The sequence below is a fragment of the Phyllostomus hastatus genome, unplaced genomic scaffold (assembly GCF_019186645.2).
Source record: "Phyllostomus hastatus isolate PE091 unplaced genomic scaffold, TTU_PhHast_1.1 phas_contig_58, whole genome shotgun sequence".
In the NCBI taxonomy this organism is placed as follows: Eukaryota; Metazoa; Chordata; class Mammalia; order Chiroptera; family Phyllostomidae; genus Phyllostomus; species Phyllostomus hastatus.
The window spans coordinates 71,453-97,029 of record NW_025333916.1 but is presented as its reverse complement, the minus strand read 5'-3'; the positions used below and the strand labels follow the sequence as shown (position 1 = coordinate 97,029).

General features: G+C 34.8%; 1 protein-coding gene across 1 annotated transcript in view; it reads right to left on the bottom strand.

Moving 5' to 3' along the window:
• Positions 1 to 19,439: 19,439 nt before the first annotated feature.
• Positions 19,440 to 25,577, bottom strand: part of SLCO6A1 (solute carrier organic anion transporter family member 6A1) — a 68,710-nt gene continuing 62,572 nt past the window's right edge. Inside the window, exons 11-13 of the mRNA XM_045848341.1 lie at positions 23,216 to 23,280; positions 21,053 to 21,190; positions 19,440 to 19,549 (exon numbers count right to left, since the gene is read on the bottom strand). Of these exons, the coding sequence (XP_045704297.1) occupies positions 19,440 to 19,549; positions 21,053 to 21,190; positions 23,216 to 23,280 (313 nt within the window). The remainder of the gene's footprint in view (positions 19,550 to 21,052; positions 21,191 to 23,215; positions 23,281 to 25,577) is intronic.

The window sequence follows — 25,577 nt, the reverse complement described above, 5'->3', positions numbered from 1 at the left end:
GCATGACACCACCTAGAGGAGGTAGCAAAAGGAAGGAGATGAGAAGCAGTATCCAGGAGGGGAGGAGGGAAGGGAACTCTGGGTGGAGAGGAAACTGAGTGAGGTGCTTAGATGTCTAGGTGATGTCATGCAGCAGCTGAGCAGGAAGTCTGGGACAAGAGCTCTAAAAGGTCAGCAGCAGTTTGGGGTCTTTCATAGCTACAGATTTACAGATTTATTTTATCTATGGCTATCTTATCTATTTTATCTATTATTTTACCTATTTTATTTATCTTTGGGGCACAGTTTCCTGTGATATGCAAAGCAGATAACTCAAAATGGCTAAAAAAAGTTTATTTGGGCTTTGTTGAAACCAATTGGATATGTAAAAATTGTAGTTTGGCACAAGGGTCTTTTGAACTAACAGATCTTAGAAGCCACTGTAAAGAGATAAACAACCTAGGAACCACTTGGGTTCATTTACATAATAGATTCACACTCAAGTTCTATAATTGACTGGGTCAAATGGCAACAACTTGCCTTTAAAAACCACTAAGCTAAGACAAAATCATAACTTTTAGTTCTTTGGAAAATAATTGTCAAAGATGTATTTGTTCAGGCATCAACAGGCTCATATCAGGATTATCCACAGTAGCCAAGTGCTGGAAACAGCCTAAGTGCCCATCAGCAAATGAGTAGATCAAAATACTGTGGTACATTTACACAATGGAATTCTACTAAGTAGAAAGAAGGAAGGAGCTCCTACCCTTCTCGACAGCATGGATGGAAGTGGAAAGCATTATGCTAAGTGAAGTAAGTCAGGCAGTGAAAGACAAATACCATATGATTTCACCTATAAGTGGAACCTAATCAACAAAACAAACAAGTGAGCAAAATAGAACCAGAGACTTGGAAACAAAGAGCAAACTGACAGTGACTGGGGGGAAGGGGGAGGGAGATAATGGGGAAAAGAAAGGAAAGGGTAAAATCAAGGAACATGTATAAAGGACCCATGGACAAAGACAACAGGGTGGGGGGATTGAATGTGGAAAGTAGGGGGTGGATAGAGCAGGGAGAGCAATGGGGGTGGGGAATGGGGACAACTGTAATTAAACAATAAGAAGAAAAAATTAAGAGGCTGCAAGTTCTTTGGGAAAAATATTGACTTCTATCCTGCCATAGCTGTAGACTCTGAACCACTCACTTTTGTGAGGAAGAAATTTCTTGGGATTACAGCTAAGCAAAAATAAGACAACCTCTTAACTTGTTCAACCGCTACTAATGATTGTCAGTAAAGATCATATGGATCTTTTCAATAAAATACAGGCTTCATTTCAGGCACTAGCCACAGAGCACAATTTAGAACTGTAAACACTGTACACTAAAAGTGTCTAAAAGTAAGAGTCTAAGCATAATGTTAGCTATAAAGTCTTCTAAATTCTGTAAATTCTATCTTCAAGCCAGGACTCTAGAAATTAGAGAAACTTAGTTTGTGGTAGAAATATTTTTACTAAACTATAATTTCATGTTCTTATTTTTTGTGGTAAACCACATGTTTGTCACATTGCTGTAACAAATTACCACTTAAATCGTGGTGACTTATCATAATAAAAATTTTATTTCTAGCTCAATGTTCAGTGAGAGTTTGAGAGTGATTGCTGCACTGCACATAGTAACCCAGAGGCCTCGGTTGCTTGAGGAGCTACTATCTTGGCATTGTGCCATCTGAATCATACTGACACAGCAGAAGAAAAGGGTCTAATCTGAAAGTAACCCATTTCACTTCTCAAATTTTAGTGGCCAAAATGAGTAACATCTAACTCAGATGGACTGGAAAATGCAAGTGAGGAGAGGGAATAGAATATTTGATGAATATTATCTCTGTGACAATGCCAATTTAACAAGATTTTGAGGACTAATATAGTAGACACATTAGTTTCTTATTGCTGTTATACCAAATTACCACATACAAGTGACAACACAAATTCATTACTCTCAAGTTCGGAAGGTCAGAAATCAAAAATTAAAATCAAAGCATCAGCATTTGGCATCCCTTGACTTGTTGCCCTAGTCCTTCCATCGTCAAAACAAGAAGTGGACAGTTGACTGTCACATCACATCATTCTGATACTGAGTCTTCAGCATCCGCCTTCCACATTTCAGGATCTTTGTGATTACATTTGATTTAGACAAACCAGGACAAACTCTTTGTTTTAAGGTCAGCTGGTTAGAATCTTAATTCCATTTGCAAACTTAGCTCTCCTTTGCCACATAACATGACATATTCACAAGTTCCAAAGATTAGGATATGGACATGTTTGAGGGGCCATCATTCTGCCTGCTGAAGAGGATGTAAAATTATTTGTGCTGTACTGACACAGATATGTTAAAGATAATTCATATTATGTTCTGCAATGACTTTTACATACAATTCAAATTTTAAAAAAATTTTAAGAACTGACAAGTTTCCTTTTGTCTATTCATGGAAACAGAGTAACACAATATGTTTTCCTTTTAGTGTTAGAGACAAGGAAGAAGAAAAGTGAATTCAGTAATACATTGCCATACCCATTTCACTTTCAGTTTCTGGAACAAGTAAATCTTGTTTTCCTAGGTAGTCCCATAATTTATTTCTCCTTTTAAAAAAATGCTCCCTATAGCTTCCAGTGCTTTTAGAATCAAAATGTATTAAGAAGTGCATTAATGAAAGTATAGAATAATAATGTCAGCATTTCTGAAAGAAAAATTGTAGAAATTTGGATGCAAAGTGAAAGGAAAAATAAATATTGAACATTATTCTGAGGAATAGTTACCCTTATATTTTATTTACAACCACACAGAGATCAAGACATATATGAACTTTGAAGAAACAACATTCAGAGAAATAAAATAGAATCTCTTTGCTCAAGAAGCACAGCATTTATTTGTGATGAAGAAAACCATTTCCATGAAGGTATAACTAGCTACACCTAGCATGAAATCAGCAGAAAAGTGTATATCAATGCTATATAAGTTAGGAAGAAAAGGAGAAAAATTGAATAATTACATGATAAAAGACGTGATGGGACAAAAGTGTTTTAACAATAAATTCTATTTTAGAGCTGTGTATTAGGTGCACAGCAAAAATGAGAGAAGATACAGAAATTTCCCATGTAAACCTGTTCCCAGTCCTACACGTTCATGGCCTCTGCAATTATCAACAGCCCCAGAGTAGTACCTTTGTTACCATTTGTGAAACTACATTGACAAATCATTGTCACTTAGATCAGGTTTCACTCTTGATATTGTATATTCCATGGTTTGGGGCAAACTATAATAACACGTATCCACCATTAAAGTATACAGGATAGTTTCATTGCCTGAAGAATTTTCCATTCTCTGCTTATGCCTCCCTTCCTCCTCCTTAATACCTGACAACTATTGATCTTTTTACTGTCTCCATACTTTTTCTTTTCCAGAATGGCATGTCATTGGAATTATACAGTATGTAGCAGAGCAGAAGTTTTAATTTTAATGAAATACAATTTATCAATTATTTCTTTCATGGACTATGCTTTTGATGTTTAATCTAAAAAGTCATCATCATATCCACGGTTATCTAGATTTCCTTCTGTTATCTCCTATGAGTTTTGTAGTTTTGTATTTTACATTTAGATCTGTGATTCATTTTTAGTCAATTTTTGAAGGGTATAAAGTTTGTACCTAGATTCATTTTTTGTCCATGTGGAAATGCAGTTGTTTCAACATGCCAACACTATTAGTTATAAACACTAATTTGTCAAAGATCAGCTGACTCTAGTGACGTATATCTTTTTCAGGCTGTCTATTCTGTGCTAGTATCACACTGTCTTGATCACTGTAGCTTTATATTAAGTCCTGAAGTCTGGGAGCTTCAAACCTCCAACTTTTTTCTTTTTATTTTGTCGGCTATTCTGAGACTCTTGGCTTGCTCTATAAACTTTAGAATCATTACGCTGGGCAAAAAGGACTAATAAGAACAACATATTGATCCCTCAAAAAACTAGGTAAAATTTTAAAAAATTAACACAATGCTTGTTGGGCAAAAATCTATCAAATTAACAGATCACAAGGGGAGGAAGAGACCAATTAAAAACAACCTTGTTGATGAAATGGTTTGGAACCACCATTTCTAAGTTGGTTAGTACTTGAATGTTCTAGAAAGGGGACTGTTGTTAGCCCTACTCATCTGAGCAGTTAGTAAACACAATCTCTTTTACCAAATACACTGCTAGTGTGTAACTTGCATTTATAGATTATTTTAGGAAGGATTTTCATTACAATGTAGGAAAACTACATTTTATCTTTCTAAATTCTAAAAACTCATTTCTTATGCACACATTTTTGAATTTACATCTTACTTATGGCAAAAGTTTTCTAGTATACATAGAGTTGTATCAATCTGTTAAAAAACAAAGAGTTGCCAAACAACCATACCCAATGAGAAAATGAATAAACATTTTATATCCACAGCTTAGGAATGCTATTTGTCAAATACACACCTGCAAACAGGGTGTAACCATCACAAAATAGTTCTATTCATTGTTTTTCCAGATGACAAATGACCAAAAATTTAGACTGTACAGATTTAAGGGCTTAACCTTTGTTTTTCCTCTTCTGCCTCACATACTACCTCCCAATAAACAAAACTCCCTGTGACTTATATGGGAAGAAATGCATGGGTCAGAAGTGACTGCCATAGTCCCTTGCTTTTGCACAAGAAATAAACTACTGGCATTCATATCTCTATCTCCTCCCTCTCTTTGAGCTGAAATAAACATAAAGCTATTTTTCCTAAAAAATCCTGGGAATCCCTGGGTCTGGACTTGCCTACAAAAGGCAGAATTACATATTAAAAATAGTATATGACAATAACCACTTTAAATAACTCATCACCATACATCTATCTCAAATAAAAGATAACAAATTTACTTGTTGCAATATTTTATAGTAAGTGAAAAAGCAAAAGCTATATCTCATTTTTATCTTCAGTTGCTTTGGTTAATATTACATGAACTAATTAAACAGTAGTTTAATCTGTCAGACTTTGGTTTCAATGACATTAAAGGCACTAGCCGTTCCTTTGGTCAACTGTTTTTTGAAAGTTTATTACACAGAAAAGAATAAAGTAATGAACAACACAATATTTCCTTTCAAAGCTGTAGTCTAGAAAAGAGCCAGAAAAGTAAGCAATTACAACTCATTGTGTAACACAATCAGGCTGGCATATAAAAAAAAAACAAAACAAAAAATGGAACTCCTTTCGCAAAAAGATGGTGATTGGATTGGAACAAGAAAAGGCCAAGAGACTAGTGAGAGAGGTATTATGCTAATATGAACAGAAGTTACAAAGGTTAGGTCATGAGGAAAGGACAAAACAAAGGACAAAACTTTTGTAAGGACAAAACAAAGACACACAGAACATTGTGTGGACTGAGGAATTCTCTCAGGTTCCAACCACCAAATCTATAACACCATCTGCAGTTGTACCCATTCTTTCCTTATGCCCTGTGCTGCCCAGGAAGAAATCTCTTCACTTCACTCAGCTAATCTTTCTTCCTGTTCTTTGGAATCCATCCTATCTCTTCCTGAGTAATCTAGCTCTATTAAGTACATTCTTGCTCTTTGACCACAATCTCTTCCTAACTTCCTCCTTCTCAATAGCCTTTGGACACACTCAAGCTACCCCATCATAACACTAGTATCAACAACTACCATTTCTGCCACCCTCAATAAACCTCAGGACTCCAGCCAACTACTGGCTTACGTCTTCTGTTTACAGCTGCACTTGTAAAAGTTGTTTACATTTAATGTGTCCAATTGCTCATTTCCAGCACATTTGGCTTCTGCTCCTACAGTTCCTCTGAAACTTCTCTCATGCTATTGACCTCTCAGCAGCACGTGGCAGTTTTGACTACACCCATCATCTTCCTGTACTCCCTTACCTTGCATTTTATTGTATTGATTTCAGTCCAGGTCTTCTTCTTTTTTCTCTTTCTTAGTCTCTTCCTCTATCTTTCTTTTAGCCATTTCTTATATTTTAAGCTCTTCAAAACTCCTCAGTTTGTAGTAGGCTTTCTCTTCTTTGGAAGTTGACCCATCTTTTTCCACAAGTCAACTTATTATTTTCATACTGATGATCCTCCATTATGACTCCAATTGAGCTCTCTAACCCCATCTTTGTATCTGTGTTTTCAATGCCAAAAGGCATTTGGCTACCTCATGGATACTTCAAAAGTAATATGTCCAAAACTGAACTCATATCTTATAAATCTTCCATTCCTCCTGTGTTCCACATATTAATAAATGGTAATACTCTGTATCAAAACATACAAGCCAAGGATACCAAGTTCACTTCCTCTCCCATTCTCTCTCTGTCTCTCTCCCTCCCTCTCTTTCTCCCTGTCTCATCCCTCATCCCTTACAATGCATACCCTACCCTCAATCTCACTGTATCACTGCAGTCATGGACTTTCTAACACTTTAACTCCTACAAATTTCTTCTTAAAAGAATTACGTTTGGTGTATGATATATGCCTCTTCCAAACACCCCTGGGACCTAGTGAAAGCTGATTGCATCTGCAGCTCCAAGGCTAGGACCTGATTAAACCATCCAATTATATCAATTATATTCCCCTTGGTGTTAATTAATTTAGGAGCTCAAATTTAAGGCAATCTGGTTATTATTACCTTTTCAACTGTTATTGTTGTGGGCATAGGCATGCAACCAATGAATGCACAAAATGCAGCATGTTAGCTTTGCTGCTATGACTAATGTTTTACTACTTTAAATGTCTTTATAATCATATTACAAATGTATATGTCCATAAATAATGTACTATTATAAGTTATAAACATTTATATATTTAAACTGTAATTTGGAATTTTTGTTCAAAATTGTTTTCTAAGATGTATTTATTTTGACAGCTACACCTGAGTTTCATTCACTTTCACGGTAGTATGCTTTCCATCATAAAAATATGACACAATGTATTTGTATAGTATCTTATTAATAGTTATAATGTTTTATTTATTTCCTAATACAAACCAAGGCTTTTTTAAACATTTCAAACATTTCTGTTTTTGGACATATATAAAAATTTTCTAAGATATATATTCTTGGGAATGAAATTGCTGAACTACAAAAGCTAACACTGAATGGCTGTCTGCAAGGCTTGTACCATTTTACACTGGTGCCTGCAGTCTAAGAGAGCTCCTGTTTGGTCAGATCTGCAACAAGAAATACTTTCATGCTTTTTTAGTTTTTGTAATCCTAATGAGTACAAAATGGTATTTTTATAATGTTTCTCAGTTTGTGTTTTCATGATTACTTAATTTGGGCAAATATCTTTCCATACTATTATTGGGCCGTTGTGTTTCCTCTTTTATAACATGCCTATTTTTCCATTGAGGGTTTGTCTTTTGCTGGTTGAATTTGAGAAGTTGTAATATTTATGCATATTAATATATTCAATGTTATCTTGGACCTAGGCAGGAAGTACCCTTGTCTTAGGATCTGTGCCTTATGAGGCCTCACTCACTCTGGCTCAATTCCAGCTTTTCCCCTTCCCATTGGGTGAGGAGTTGTTGATGCCTACTGGATATATCAGGAATTCCAAGAACTTGGGGTTTTCTGATTCAGCAGCTCTAATCATGCTTCCTCAGTCCACACAGGCCTCTTCCTCTTCCTTAAATCCATCAGCTGGAGGTCATACCACACTGCTAATGTGCACACTGTTAAGCCCCAGGAGTGGCCAGCAGATAACTATTTGCAGGGAGGTGGGTACCCTGTATAGCTTTGGGCATAAGCACCAAAGTGTCCATACACTATGCACGGTGCTGGTGAAACCTAAGCCAACATTTTGCTTTAAACTTAAAAAAAAAAAACAAAAAACAGAAATTCAGGAGACACTAAAAAATAAAAGGTAGCAGAAATTACTAAAACTATGTAAATAATTATGGCTTAATATTGTCATTTCAAATACAAATATTGCCACATTAGATGGAAAAAGTATAATTAAAATATTAATACATAGGAAAAGTTAAAATTAAAATACGGGAAAAGTTACCCCAGACAAATAAAAAAATGGTAAAGCTATATTGTTATAAGATTATGTGGGAAAGGCACAAGATGGCAGAGGAGTGAACAAAAGCCACACTCACCTCCTCCCAGGACCGATCTGGAGTTACAACAAAACTGTGGAGAAATCACTCAGAACAAACAACTGAGCAATAGTGAAAGAGAAGACTTATAACCCAGGACAGACAGAAGAATCAGTTTCAGCACAGCCTGACTGGTAAGGAGTACAGTGGAGGCTAAAGAAGGCTGGGTAGGTGGCCAGGGATGGCAGCGCCTGAGGGATAGATAATTAAGAAGCAGGTTGGATCCCCATGAGAAGAAACAGGTCTAAACCCTAAGCTGGAATCCCCAGCCTAGAGCACCAGAGCCCCAAAAGTACACAGATACCAACCAGCAGCAAAAGTTGGCAAGATTGCTCTCTGCCAGAGATGGATGATTAAAGAGCTGTTTAAACGGCCAATGCACAAATTTTCATTTGTAGCCACTAACCCTGGTCTCCCACAAAGGTTGGGGCAGAGTGGGCTAGAGAGGCCTGAGGAAAGACTGGGGAGAGACCTGAAAGGGTAGATGACAGGAGCCCAGTGCTCAGTCATCACCAATATGGCAGCAGCTATCCTCCTCAGGCAGATCACTCCCCTATGAGCAGCAGCAGCATGAGGGGAAACTATAGCCCCAACCCCAGGAGGCTTTCTGCATTCTGCCATGCTCTATGGGGATTAAGTCTGATTGCTGAGGACAGAGTGACTAGATTAACAACTGAAGGAGACAGCCACAGAGAGTAGATCCCTGGCAGTCTCAGGGCAGGCTGCTTAAGGTCAGACAAGGTCAACATCTGACTTCACCAGAGGCAGATCCAGAAATAAAAAATAGTGGTAAATACTAGAGGCTATCAAAACAAAATCCACTGTGGTCTTCTCCATGATTTGTGATATTTACTTTCCTGGACAGCTTTTTAATATTCATTTCTTGTCCATCAAGGTTGTGCATATTACGACACTAGATTTTATACTAGAGTTTATTTCTCTCCTTTCATATAATAGTCTTAATCTTTGTACGCCCTTGTTAATACTGGTTCATTTGCTGTTGATTGTGGCACTGTGGGGGGAACTTATTTTTGTGGAAGTGGGTTTGTTTCCTGGGCTTTGTGGTTTTGTTCTGGCAGGACCTGCAAAACAGCATACAAGATGTGGTGGGTGGAGGGACCCTCAGTCAACCAGCTGGAGGAAAGGACCCATCAAAGAATGACACAACAACAATCAAAACCCAAATATATCCAGACAGCCAACATAAATGGCATAAAGGGCATCACAAGAACATCAAGTTCAGGAGATCAAGGAGATGACACCACTGAATCCCACAAATCTATTAACGTAGAAGTTCACACCACAAACTCAGATAGTCAAAACAGATCAATTTAAGAAGTAGAAGCATACAAGATGAGTCTCACAGATAATGGGAAGACAAAGAAACCACCCCCAATCAAAATAAAAGGAGAAATCCTCAGAAAGAGTGCTAAATGAAATAGAGGCATGTCAACTATCAGATACTGAGTTCAAAACAACAGTTATAAGGAAACTTAAAGAACTCAGTGAGAATTACCAAACACTACAGGGAAACTACAAGGAACTTATGGCAAACTATACCAGCATAAAAAAGGATGTAGAAATTATCAACAAGAGCCAAGAGTAAATGAAGAATACAATTTCTGAATTGAAGAGCACCACAGAAGGAATCAAAAGCAGCTAGATGAGGCAGAGGATTGAATTAGCAAGCTGGAGGACAAGGTGAAAAAACTCCCAGAAAGAGCAAGAAAAGGAAAAAAGACTCAGAAAGAATGAAGAGGGGTTAAGGGTACTACAGAGTGACTAGATTAACAATGGAAGGAGACAGCCACAGAGAGTAGATCCCTGGCAGTCTCATGAAACAACATGAAACATAATATAATACAATAGGGATACCAGAAGGAGAAGAAGAGGAACAAAAGATAGAAAACCTGTTTGAAAAAAAAGTAATGATGGAAAACGTCGCTAATTTGAGGAAAGAAAAAGACACACAAGTTCAGGAAGCACAGAGGGTCCCAGTCAAGAGGAACCCAAAGAGGCCTACTCAAGATACATCATAAGTAAAATGGCAAAATTCAAAGACAAAGAGAAAATCTTAAAGGCAGCAAGGGAGAAACAGATAATAACATACAAGGGAGCCCCAATGAGGCTAGCAGCTGACTTCTCAGTTGAAATGCTCTAAGCCAGAAGGGAATGGCAAGAAATATTCTAAGTAATGAAAACCAAAGGCCTGCAACTGAGACTGCTTCATCCAGCAAGGCTGTCAATTAAAATGGAAGGCCAAATAAGGAGCTTCCTGGACAAAAGAAGTCTAAAAGAATACACCTCCACCAAACCAGCTCTGGCAAGAGATGCTAAAGGGTCTGCTTTAAGAAGAGGAAGAAAAAGAGTAAGAAAGAGAGGAATAGGTACAACAGGGGAAAAATGAATAAGCACCTATCAATAATAACCTTAAATGTTAATGGATTAAATGCCCCAATCAAAAGACATAGGGTAGCTGAATGAAGAAGAAAACATGACTCTCGCACATATGCTGCCTACAAGAGATCCACCTCAGAACATGAGACCTACACAGACTGAAAGTGAAGGGTTGAAAAAAAAATATTCCAAGAAAATGGAGAAAAAAAAAAGACAGAGTAGCAATACTTTCTTCAGACAAACAGACTTCAAAACAAAGGCCATAAAAAGAGACACAGAAGGACAATTCAAAATACTCAAGGGAAGAATTCACCAAGAAGACATAAACATTATAAACATGTATTTACCCAACATAGGAGCACCCAGATATATAAAGAAAATCTTGGAGGACTTCAAGAAAGATATAGACAGCACCACACTTACATAGGGGATTTTAACACCCCACTGTCAACAGTGGATAGATCTTCCAAACAAGATATCAACAAAGATATTGTGACACTGAACAGTGCCCTAGAACAAATGGACTTAGCTGATACATATAGAACCTTCCATCCCAAAGAAGCAAAATACACATTCTTTTCAAATGCACATAGATCATTCAAAGATAGACCACATGACAGTACACAAAACAAGCCTCAACAAATTCAAGAAAACTGAAATTATATCAAGCATCCTCTCATACCACAAGGGCCTAAAACTAGTAATGAACCTTAAGGAAAAAACTCAAAAACACTCAAATTCATGGAGTTTGAATAGCATGCTATTAAACAATGAATGGATCAAGAATGAGATCAAGGAAGAAATAAAAAAGTTTCTGGAAACAAATGAAAATGACCTCACAGCAACCCAAAACTTGTGGCACAAAGCAAAGGCAGTACTGAGAGGGAAGTTCATAGCAACACAGGCCTACCTAAAAAAAGGCAGAAACATTTCAAATAAACAACCTAACCCTATACCTACAAGAACTGGAGGAACAACAAACAAAGCCCAGAGATGGTTGAAGGAAGGAAATAACCAAGATCAGAGCAGAATTAAATGACAGAGACTAAAAGAACAATTCAAAGCATCAATAAATCCAGGAGACAGTTCATTTAAAACATAAACAAAATTGACAAGCCTTTAAGCAGAATCATCAAGAAAAAAAGAGAGAGGACCCAAATAAACAAAATCAGAAATGAAAGAGGACAGATTACAAATGATACCTCAGAAATTCAAAGTATTATAAGAAATTCCTATGAACAACTATATGCCAAGAAATTTGAACACCTGGGTTAAATGGACAAATTTCTAGGAAAATATAATCTTCCAAAACTGAATGAAGATGAATGAGAAAGCCTGAACAGACTGATAACAGCTGGCGAAATTGAAGCAGTAATCAGAACTCCCAGCACACAAAATCCCTGGATCAGACAGTTTCACAGAAGAATTTTACAAAACATTTAACGAAGAGCTAAACTCTATCCTTCGCTGACTGTTTCAAAAAATCCAAGAAGAAGGACGACTCCCAAACTCTTTTTGTGAAGCCAGCATCATCCTAATCCCAAAACCAGATAAGACACATAAAGTCATAAGGGAAGCGCAAATCAAAACCACAGTGAGATTTGTCACCGCATATCAATTAGAATGGCTGTGATCAAAAAGCCAAGAGATAACAAATTCTGAAAAGGACATAGAAAAAAGGGAACCCTTGTGTATTGTTGGTAGAATTGTAAGTTGGTAATGAAAACAGAAAACAGTATAGAAATTGTTCAAAATTAAAAATAGAACTACCATATGATTCAGCAATTCCATCTCCAGCAATATGTCCAAAAGAAATGAACATACCATGTCAAAGAGATATGCACTCCCATGTTCATAACATCTTTATTTTATCATGGGCAGGACACAGAAACAACCTAAGTGTCCAAGTGATGGGTTAAAAAGTATATATATATATGTGTGTGTGTGTGTGTATATATATACACACATATATGTAGTTATATATATAGTTATATGTATAACTATATCTATATATAAATACACATATTTTTATATATACATGTATATATAGAATAGAAAGTTGATACATTTTTATTCTACATAAGAAAGAGCACATGCTTCATTTAAAGCAGGAAACCTTCCATCCAATACAAACAAGAATCCAGAAAAGGAAAAGCTTGAGGAACCAGGATTTTCATAGTATTTATTCTGCAGGTTTGGAGAAAACTCTATTTGAAGAGCACAAATAAACTCATTAACTCTAAAACACGAGCATTTCTCCTATAAAGTTATGTATGCATTCCTTTAAAATGTCCTTTTAGGCAAAATCAAGCACCAGAAATAACTAGGCTTAGAAAGAAAATACTGTAAAGGTAAACCACTCAAAAACCTATGCAACTTTGTAACCTGTCCTAATGAAAACAATCAGTCTTAATAAATCTTTTTTTATTTTATAATTTTTTATTGTTGTTCAAGTACAGCTGTTTCCATTTTACCCCGACTATGTGCCCTCCCTCCTATACCACCCATCCCCACCTCCTGACCTTGAACCTGCACCCTTAAGCTTTAGGGGAAGGGCCATCAAGGAACATTTATAAAGGACTCAAAATGTTAACAAATCTTAGCACAAATAAATCCCCACTGGAATTTTCACCTAGGACCAGGGTCAATCAATTGTATGTTCAAACACTGGGGCTCACCTTTCATTTTTTGCATGTAGGTCCTCGAGGGCATGAATTTTCAATGGAGATATTTCAACACAAATTAAAAGTCTTGATATTTAGAAATATTTGCAACTTGTTTTATCGGCACTTATAGCTTCACTAGATACACAAACATTGTAGAAAACATACAGATTCTTGATAACATCAAATCATTCAAAATTGACTCCAAAAGGAAGGTACTTGTGTACGATTTTTATCTTTATTTTTTAAGGCTTAATATATTGCTAAGGTCTTCTCTTTAATAATGAGAAAACTTCCCTTCATTGTTTCAAAAGCCACTAAACTGGTGTTAACCAATGCAACATCTGGGTTATACTTACATCATTTCTCTATTTACTAATTCTCTTTAAACTAGTTTATACAAACTAGTTTGTATGTTCATACAAACTGTTGTATGTTCTTTCGTAGCATAAAGTTGTATTCAAATTTAAAAACTTAATGCTACTCTCTAAAGTGTTATAATTTTGAGTATGTCTTTGCTAGTTTGTTTTCTAAAAAAATACATATATAGACAATACATATTTATACATACACATTACAAGCACCTTCAAAATGGATCTGAATGTCATTGTTTTACTTTATTCCTGGTTATATAAATTTTAAAATATATTTTACATATTTTTCAGACAGTAGAATATTAAGGAAGGATGAAAGTAAACTAAAACTATTAAACCTTAATTTTCCTAGAAAGAGCCATATTGTAAACTGATATGTAAAATCCTATATACATTAAAAACAAATTAGAAATGTTTCACAAGAAAGTACTTTATTATGAAAAGAAAGATCTCCATAGATACATTTCTACTAGACAGGTGAAGATCCTGTGTGATTTCCCTTTCTAAATGCAGGGCACAGCATCACATCTGGTAGAAGCTTTGAAGAAGAAACTCCTGTTTTCACATGCAGCTCCGTAGACATTCTGCACTCCTGCTCGTTCAAACAGAAGAGTTAGCAGTTAAGTAGAGTTTCCACCCAAAAAACTAGTTTATAGATGTTCATAAATGCATATTTAAGTTAAGGAAGAAAAATATATAGTATCATATAAATACTCCCTGCTTCACATTTCTTTCTTGCTAGACAGGGCCCTGAATGGGGAAGGGAGTACCCTTACACACACAGTCATTGGCTACTTGTGAGTAACAAAGGACAAACTTTGTCAGTTGTTCCTTCTCTCAAGAGACTAAAAGCTATTGTTGATAAAGAAGTTTTTGTTTTATAATAACCTGATTTTCATTCTAATATTTGCGAATTTGCTATATAATTTGGATGGGAGCATAAATATATATGAAGTAATTAAAACTAAAACTTTGTATTGACATGCTAAAGCTTAAGAAAAATTCCACAAAGGGTTGACACATCTTCTACACACAAATTTGAAAATTTCTTCACATGGAATAATTATTATTAATCATAAAATGACATTTAAATACACAAAAGTAGATATTAATTCAGGTATCAGGTAGGTTTTATCAATAAAATTCAAGTCAAGGTAAAAATAGAAAGGTTACAATATCATGCTGAATTTTATGTCTACTAAAATTAAAAGACTATGGAAAATATGATAACAAACTGGCCAATTGACAAGAGACATTTTCTAAGGAAATCTCTCGATCACCAAATAAAAGAAAAATAAAATGTTCATTTTTAAGGGTTTAAAATAGGTTTTCTTTTGGAGAATAAATATGACCTTAATTTAAATTTTTATTATATGAACTCAATTGGCAAAATTAATTTTGAAAAATTATTGAGAAATAAACATCCTCAATGCAAATAAAAAGTACCACAAAGAAAACATATGAAACCCAAGTAACATTGTCTAGCCAAAGGCCAATGACTAGTCTGTGAGACAGTACTGCATTCAGTCACTTGTGTGTGTTTTCCCATATCCACTTCATCCTTTTCTTCCAAGTATTATTCTTTTATTGAAAGTATGAAATATATATATTAGAATCTGTAAAAAATTGAAAACACAAAGACTGTATTTCTATATTTATACTAAAATATATGAAAACTTATGGGATCATATGGAACACATTCATTTATTAAACATTCAATTATATTATAATTATTTTAGAATTTATTAGTATAATATTTCACTGAAGGACTGACAACATATAATTCTTACACATTGACGATCTGGTTATAAATCAGTTTCTTCCGTCTCTCTCTTTTTTTTAAATTTTAGAATTTTTACAGGCATAGACAGGAATGCACTCTTTTCCTTTAGTGAATGTTTGTATAGGGAAAATGCAGCAGCAGTGGACAAGATAGTGCATACTTTGCAAAAACAACCTAAATAAAAAAAAAAAACAACCACCATCAGATGCATCAATTTATTTAAAGCAAAAATATTTGTGGAAAGAATGTTAGTTGCCAAAGAAAAAATAAGTGTACTTTGTCTCTAAAGGTACCAATTTTCTTATTGTACAATGTAATTAAAGTCATAAACATATCAGGTTACTTAAAGGAGATTTTTAAAATAGTCACAAAAACTTTCAGATTTCTTAAATGTGTAGCCCAAGAAAAATGCAAGGTGCGTTGCTATTTCACAGAATGTGTTAAGTCAAAAACAAAAAATAATTAATTTCTACCTTCAAACTTAATTATCAATAGGAACTGGAATCTGTTTAAGTCACTTCATGCAGCCTTACTCTTCTTGAAATATTCATCATTCTCCAAATACAAACAAATGTTTTAGAAATATTAATTAATTATAGGAGGGTTTAAATGATTTTTATGTTTCAAGTTTCAGAAAATTAATATAGTACAAGTATTACTTAAAAGTACTTGAGCTTTGGGTTCAAATAACCCTATTGATTAAAGTAAAAAATATTACAGATCAACAATATCAATTATCTGATAATGTAAATTGCAGTGATTTCAAAAGATAAAAGAAAAAAATTAACAAGCCTATATCATTTATAATGACACAGTATTTTGTACATTTCATTATAAGAGCCAAACACTATAAACAATCCAAATGTACATGAATGAAAATAGAGAAACTGTAGTACATTCACAAAAAAAGTTAAAAGCTCAAACTACTGCTATAAAATATCATGGATGAATTTTCCAAAAGCATACCATTAAGCAAGACAGACACAAACGAATAAACAAAAAATCAGTATATGCTGATTTCATTTGCATACATTTCTAGGACAGGTAAAACCAACATATTGTAGTAGAAATCTGAACGATGTTTATCTGTGGAGGAGGGGGATGTTCTGGGAAGGGGCGCAGGGGGAATTTCTATACCTTGTTTTGGGTGGTGGTTCCACAGGTGCAGTCAATTACCAAAAGCCATCAAACCAAACACCTAAGATCTATACTATGTAACTATATATTAATTACAAAAAAATCAGTTATTTTAGATTGTTGCTTGATACATTTTTATCATTAATATTCTTTTACTTTTTCCATTCGTTTTTATTGTTGACACTAATACAGATGTCCCATCCACTACTTCTTTGCCTACCTCCAACCTTCTCCTTCCCACTTCTTTCTAGCCATTACCCCACTGTTGTCTGTGTCTATGTGTCATGTATATATGTGCTTTGGCTAATCCCTTCACCTTATTTCATCCAGTTCCACCTTCCCCCTCTGCTCAGACAGCTGTCAGTCTGTTCCATGTATCCATGCCTGTTTCTATTTTATTCATCAGTTTATTTTGTCCATTAGATAACACACATAAGTGAAGATCATATGGTATATGATTTATATGTGTGGTATTAGATTACACACATAAGTGAGAATCAAACTAACTGGCTAATTTCACTTAGCATAATAATCTCCAAGTCCATCTATGTTGTTGCAAAAGGTAAGATATTTTTTCTGTTTCATGGCCACATAGTATTCCACTGTGTAAATGTACCACTGCTTTTTTATCTGTTCAATGAAACAGAGTGTAACCAGCATCTGAATCAAGAACAAAACATTGTCTACAACAGAGAATCCCTCTTCACGTTTAATCAAATTCACTAACCCAAAAGGGTTAGTTTGGTTTGCTTTGCTTTAGAAATGTTTGATGGCAGGTCAAAATTATGTAAGTGGAATCATACACTGCAAACGGATTTATGACTGGTTTATTTCTTTCAACATTATGTTTGTGTGAATTATCTATATTTTATGTATTTGGGCACTTTCCCTTTTTCATTGTTGTATAGTATTCTATTGTTGCCTTTATCAAAATTATTATCCACTTTATTGTTTACTGGCTATTTGATTATCTACTTTTGTGAATTTCTTTCAAGTCTTTTGTCCACTTTTCTATTAAGTTATTACTCCTTTGCTTAGTGTTTATTTGTGAGAGTACTTTATATATTTTGGACATTTGTTCTTTTTCACCTTTTTCACTGTCTTCTACACTGCAGCTCTCTTTTCTCTCTCTTAATTACTTCTTTTGATGATCAGAATTTATTAGTTTTCATATAGCTTGATTTTTGTAGCTACTGCTTTTGGTATCCTGTTTATGAAATTTCTTCCTACTCCAAGGCCATGAAGATACTCTCCTGTTTTTCTCAAAAGTACTGATTGTTTTATCTTTTACATTTACATCTGCTATGCATTTAGAATTGCTTTTTGTACATATGATTTGAGGTAGGGATCAAGATATGTTTTTAGATATGCATATATAAAATGAGCCATTACCCTGTTTGAAGACCATCTTTTTAACATTTCATTGTCTTTCTTCACCATAACCCAGTTGAGTGTGCAGGTGTGGGTTTGTTTCTGGGTCCTCTGTTCCGAAGGTGGAAACACAAGGCCCGCAGGCCAAATCCAGCCCTCCACCTTGTTTTATCTGGCCTGGCACCTTGTTTCTACCCAGAGGCAGCACCAAGCTCCTTGCCCCTATTTAAGGAGTAGTTACATTTACACAGTCCTAAAATTACATTCAGCCCCTCAAAGGCAACCTCAAAGCTGATGTGGCCCTTGGTGAAAATGAGTTTGACACCCCTGCTCTGTTCCATTGGTCAGTGTGATGACATTTGTATCACTCACTATCCTACTGTGTTGATAGCTTGATAATAGGTTTGGGTATCTGTAGAATATATCCTTCAATTTTGTTTCATCTTCAAGATTCTCTTGGCCCTTTGACCTTCAAGTGAATTTCAATTCCCTTGTCAATTTAAAAAAAAAATAAATACCTTGTGGGATTTTTGTTTGTGATCTCTTGATGCTATAAATTAATTTAGGAGAAGTGGCATTTTCAAGTCTTTATATCTGGAAGCATATGCATTTTTTCATTTACAGTGGTGCCTCAGTACTCATCATTAATTTGCTCCAATGAGAGGTGAGCAAGCGACAGCTGATGAAGCATTTTCTCTTGTGGGGTGGCGTTGTAACTCATACAAGTTCTAATATGTGCGAAGCGTGGTGTGCAAGCACTGAGTGCTGAAATCTTTTTTTTCTCATCAATGAGACAAGTACCAGGTTTGAAGAGTACTGAAGTTGACAAGTACTAAGGTACCACTGTATTTATATTTTAACATCTCTTAAGTGAAATTTGTGGTCTTTAGTATACAGTTTTTATACCACTTTCAATAGATATTTTTCTTGTTATTTTTTATGTTATTTTAGTTATTGTATTATTTTTTATTTGCTTATACCTGGTATATAGAAACACAATTGATTTGTATATATTGATTGCATATTTAATGAGCATACTAAATTCACTTCTTAATTCCTATATATATATATTTCTTGATATTAATGCTAATTACAGATATGTTCACTTTATAAAAATGTGTTGAATTATATTTTATGTGTCCTTTTCTGAAAATATATATAGTTCAATAAAAATTCTCCAAAAATAATATAAAACAAGCCTAATGAAGTGGTAAACATAGCAAGTTAACATAGGACATGTTTGCAAAAGACTTATAAATCATCTCTCTAGTGCAATTTAAGAAAGATGATAGAATCCTTCATTTAAGGTAAAAGTATGTATGTAATGTACATATGTAGTGAGTCATTCCAATGAAAATTAAGAGAAAGATCAGAAGAATTTTCTTGCTACCACAGAGAACTGAAGGATTGATATAACAAATTTCTTACCAACTTTTTTGAGTGATAAAATTTCTAAGAATGGTGAATGCCACTGCCTCCCTCCACAGGAAAAAAAAACTTCTTGGATATAAACTGAATGAAAAGAATTTTAGGGTTTCAAAGATATACTAAAGCTTAGTGTGGGCTTCTAGGGTCCACGGATCTCTTTTGGATGAGACTTGCTCCATCGTGGCCGTAGTCACACACTGAGTACATCCCACTGCAATGACTGCTCTTCACCTGCTCTGTCCAACAGAGCAGTCCAACGTGACTATCAAACAGGTGGAATTCAGCTTTTGTTGATGTGAAACTGAGTTTCTAATTGTATTTAATTTTATTTCATTTCTCTTTGAATACCTATACATGGTTAAGGTGCACCATATTAACAGAATAGCTCTAGAATCTCCGGTACTCTAGATAGTCACCTGAAGTGCTTTATTAAAAATATGCATGCCTACCTCTAATCCCTGGGATCCTAATTCAGGGCTTCAGTACTTATATTTTTAGCAAGCACTCCAAGTTTTTCTGATTCAAGTGACTTATGAAATATACTTTAAAATGTACTGGTTTACACAAAATTGCCACAAATGCATATTCCTATCACAGTTTCCTGTATTTGCCTTCTCTTACTGTAATTTCCCATGTTTTTATTATTGTGATCTCCTTTTAGTAGCTCCTTAAAAGGACTGAGTAGTTTATCATCATTCTCAATTATGAACTCTGTTTAAAGGTAGTTTAGCATAAAATTGAAAGGCTCAGCAGTATTTTAAGAGGATGTCCTTAGGAACAATGCCTAGTTTTGTTGAATTGCCTCTGAGAAATTTATTTTGATTTCTTAAATGTCATTTTTGACTTTTTAATTTTTTCTTAAATTTTACTTTTCAGGTTAAGTGTTGACTAAATTTCCAGGTAATTAATTTCTGAATTAGAAGGCATTGCTCTATATTTTTTATCAAACAGGTAATTGTTATTGTTAAACATTAGAGTCTAACATTATGTGGTTCTTTGAATTACTGAACCCAGTTAGTAAAATCACAAAACATATAATCACTTTAAAAATATTTATCACACCAATAGCATCTATACAATAACATCATTCAATGTTAGTAATGATTAAGACTTCAAAATTATATAGCGCCAAATCCTCCTTTTACAGATGAATAAAGATGCAGGAAGATCTACTGAATTATCCAAACTCATACAAACGTATCTAGACTATCCCAGCACTTTGGCTGTAGCTCACACCCCCACGGCATGTCAAGTCCTCTACCTCTCACTTCTTCAATGAATGCTTGCTGTGTGCCAAGCACTGTTACATCATTGAGCATAAGAGACAATATGAAACTTATATTTAAGTAGGGTAAGAGTATGTTGATGCTCTTTAGTGGTGCAAAAACCTTTTTTTAAATCATCCAATCTTTCATGGTAGAAATGGAAAGGGTCGCAGGGTCAAACAACTTGGCTGAATATGTATATAGGTAAAACTACTTCCCAAATTGAAAATCTAGTAATTTTCACCCTTTATTCAGGAATAATATAAAACAACTGTATATCTAATACAATGACTCAATTATTTACATATATTCTATAGTACTTTAGTTTCCAAAATATTGTTATGTAGTAATATAAGGCTTCTTTAATCATCAAAGTATCCATTTGCTCATTATTGTTACTGTAACTTACTATGAACAATCATAATTTTAAAAATAATTTTACCTCTCTACAATTCTTCAGTAGATATGACTTACCTATTCCTAAAACCATGTAGGCCATTTTTGTCTTGTTATAGATCCAACAGTGTTCTTTGTTTCCACAGTGCCCACTGTCCCAAAAGGTACAAGAACTTGCTCCTACCATTTTAAACACTATTGGTCCAGGTATACTCCCTATGAAAAAATGCAGGGATTGTCAATTCTTCATGACAACACTATAGTTTGGGATCATAATAATTTTTATCCTAAAATTCAACTTCTACATATATATTTAGACATCATCGCTATCAAACATATCATTGAAAATTATCTAACAATTTACTTACAAATAGGATTGTTAATAACTGGAAACAATATGATTTTGAAAAAAATTTTATCCCTATAAGTATAAAAAATTGGTAGATTTGCATCTTTTCACAAAGGTGTGTATGTTCTTAGTTGGCATCTCATAATGGCTAATCTTTTAATGAAAACTTAGCACAAAGTATTTTCAACAGAGATACTAAATACTGATTTTCAGTACTCAGTGTTGTTCCAAAAATTTCAAATTATGAAATTTTCAATAACTGAAAAATTAATTTTATAATCAAATGTGTATCTGTTATTTATCAAAATATTGAGGAGAATAACTTAAACTTTGGTGTGTTAATAGCGGTCCTGGGTTCAGATGACTGCCAGTCCACATTCGCAGAACAGCTGAGCGCTGCTGCCTGCATGAAGCCTCTACTACCCTCGGAGGCCGCGTCTGCTCGGCAACAGTGTCACTTGCAGGTAAAGGTGAATTGAGTCATTTTTATAAAGCCACCCCGAAGACACCAGGACCAGGTTCTGAAAACTAACATGTCTAATGACTGACCATCTTCTTTAATAAATTATGAGGGCCCTCATGCCTCATGATTTCATTTCTGCCAAAGACTACTATCTAACACCAGAAATCTTGTTTCAATGAGGGCTGGCACTCTGTTTGTAATTGTTCAAGGTAAAAAACCCTCGGCCTACTATGCATTCCCAATCCATGATAAATTTTTGTAACACTAACTGAAAACATAGATTGGATATGCTGGTTTCTCTCTGTCTCTATGACAAGCCCCAGACACCAATCTAATGTGACTAGGACATATTTCAGTAAAAGCCTCCTTTTTTCATATTCTCCACATTATATTCTATTAACTATTTCTCCCTCCAGTAGCAGAGTTATCTTTTAAATGTAAATCAGATAATATCTATCCTCTGCTTAAAATTCTCTGATAGCAAAGCCCTGTCCAGAGAGTCTGTATCTAAAATATCATCTTATTCTACCCACTTTCATTAAAAAATGCATCACTTTCAATGGGTTTGTTTCTGATGCAGGAAACTGTCTATGCAGTTTTCTTATGTTCTCTCTTCCATTACAAGCCTGTCCTTCTCTAGTGGATCATTGTGCACCATAAAAATATCCTCTTTTTTTTCCCTATTAAAGCTAATTTAAACCCCCTACTGATGTAGGTCTGGAATGGTTTCTCTGGTTCACATCAGAGCCACACTAAAATTATGTCTGCATTCTTGACTGCATTTATCATGTGTCAGTCTTCAATCCAGGCCAATCTTGTTTTCTTACCCCACCAATATGTTCAATCAGCTCCTTGAATCAGGGGCCCTAATATAGTCCTAATGTGGATTTGAAAGCTAGTTTTTGCTATTTTAAGAAAGCATGGAGTACAGAGTATATTACCCTCAGCAAAACTAATTCTTTCTTTTGGTGGAAATCCTTAAAAATATCAGATTCAGTCACTTTGGTAATGAAATGTTTAAAAGCAGTAGTTTAGGTTACTGACTTCCCAAATACAAAGCAATGTGTAGTTGTTAAGCTCATATAAGTGTTTATTTCAGCTACCAAACCACTTGTGTGAGCTTAGTGAACATACTTGTGATCAAGTGGATTATCTCTCCCAATTGAATACAATATTAATGCATATTTTATATGGCAGAATAGGGTTTACATTAGTTATTATCTTTTTACATTAAGTATTACTTCCTAAATTCTGCAAAGCAGCTCCTCCTTCACTTGGTTTATTTCTGTTTACCTTCATTATTTATTTGAAATTATAAATATACATGTAAACATATATATTTTTACATAAATATGTATGTAAAATATGCATATACACATATCAAAATAGTAAAATTTTGATACAATAAAAGATTACTAAAAGTACATACCAAATATTCTCAAAATCACAAAACTCATGCCCAAAGCCAGACAACGTTGTTTGTCAGGTACGATCCTGCAAGCAAATTTCAATGATATCATCAAAGCATCATTATTGTTAGTTACAGAGAACATTCTCTAGGTTCTAGGTGAACTTTTCCTTCCTGTGCATGAATTAAACTAAGAATCTTTGGTCAGTTAACAGAGTACAGCCTGCTTTAACTATAGAATTGCTACTCCTCCCAGTTCTCCAAATCCTGCCCCTTGCCAACCAATTCCAAAGCTTCTTGCACTTCACAAGGAGTAGGCAGTGATGACCCAAACCCTCTGTCCCTGAATCCTGAAAAAACAGTCATACCACCACCTTTCCCACTTCTCTTTTGTCATTCTGTGGTACACTCTCATTGTCTTAGATTATTCTTTTTGCCCCCGGAAGATCCACTCTCTACATTTCTCACCCTTCTGTTTGCCCTGAATGGGCTGACCTAAATGGACTATATCAATAGGCTCTCTTGCCTTCTCATTGGGTTCTGCCAATGGAACCCTCCACAGTGAGGAAGGAAAGTGACATCAAGATCTTCATCCCCAAACTCCATCCCTGAAGAGTTCCTTCAGGATGACTTGGTCCCTAGACAAAGAGGTTCTCCATACAAGTCTCTGTCCTTCCTATCCATTTTGCTTTGGGCCTGGCTGGGGTGGAACCCAGAGGTACTGCATTATACCTGGGGATTCCCTAAACCCTGCTGTCCTTTTAAATGGCCACTTTAGTCAACCTTGCTTGAGTTGCCCTAATTTGGGGGTGTCATCTCTTTCCTGTTGGACCTCTCACTGTTACCTTACTATTCAAAAGCTAAAATATATAAAAAATAAAGTTCCCAAATAAAAACAATGAAGATCTCTGTATTTTCTATTGGCCAATTAAATACTTATTTCAAAAAGAAAAATAATGCATAATATCATACATTGTAGTTTGGAAAATAAATGGAAAACAAATTTAAAAATTTCAACCTTTTAGGAATTGGAACTATAAAAAACTAGCTATATTTTAAATGAATATTTTAAGTAAACTCTATACTTGTCCTTTGCTTCCTGTTCCAGAACTTGGACAGAAAACTAGCATGACAAATATTTTCACCCAACATCACTCAACTTATTAAAATGTAGCATATGTATAATATTTTGTGATTATTTTTCAGAAAGTGAGATAATTCCACCTGTACCAGTCTGGAAAATATATCTTTTCCTCTAATGCTTACTACTAGTAAAATGAAAATAAATGAACCAATTCTCAAATGATTAGTTTTAAATAAAAGATTTTATACTTTTGTTCTGAGCAGATTCATTAAAGAGAGATAAAATAAGTAAAGCTTCACATTTTAGAACCACACTTTAGTGTAAAGGTTTTGGTATAAAGTGGAAATAGTTACATGCTTAGCTGCAATTGAGTGTTCTGCTTCATTTAGCATAAGTAGTTTTCTTATATGGAATGTAATACTGCTGCTCTCTGAAGCACCTATAGAGCAGACCATAACTCATAAGTAGAGTCATTAGAAGTATTTATGTATCTTCAGTTTGATTACAATCCCCTTCCTAACTGATATACAAAACAAGATGGAAAGATTAATGATTCCCAGGATTTTCCAAACTCAGTTAAATGAACAACACAAAAATAAATAACAGATACTTATAAAAAAATTAATGAAAAACTGCAATGTTTTAATAACAAAGTAAATGCATTTTATTATTCTAACAAGCAAGGTTATGATAGGATGATTTAAGAACTTCAGGGAGTAAACAAAAATTTTGTTAGTACTCTTTCAAAATGTAAAAGGCAGTTCCTACTATCTCTTACAACTTCTAAATGTACATTTTCAGTCCATGTCTTTCATAGAAGGCATCAGTTGTAGACTTCAGTTCCTGCCTTACCCTAAAGCTGTTCTTCCCCTAATGCTCCCTATCACAAGAAGGGAACCATCATCCATGTGGTTTTCAAGCCCAAAACCTAGAAAGTGGCATCCTTGATACCATCCTGTTCCCCATTCACTGCAATCAATAATCAAATACTGTTATTTTACAATTTTATTTTATTTATTTATTTTTTAAGATTTTATTTATTTATTTTTAGAGAGGGAAGGGAAGGAGATAGAGAGAGAGAGAGAAACATCACTGTGCGGTTGCTGGGGGTCATGGCCTGCAACCCAGGCACGTACCCTGACTGGGAATTGAACCTGCGACATTCTGGTTCACAGCCCGCGCTCAATCCACTGAGCTACGCCAGCCAGGGCCAAAAATAAGGTAGAAACAATTTTTTTTTTTATATTTCTTTTTCTGATTTTCTACATCTCTAAGTCCAGTTATCTATTCCAAGCCTAT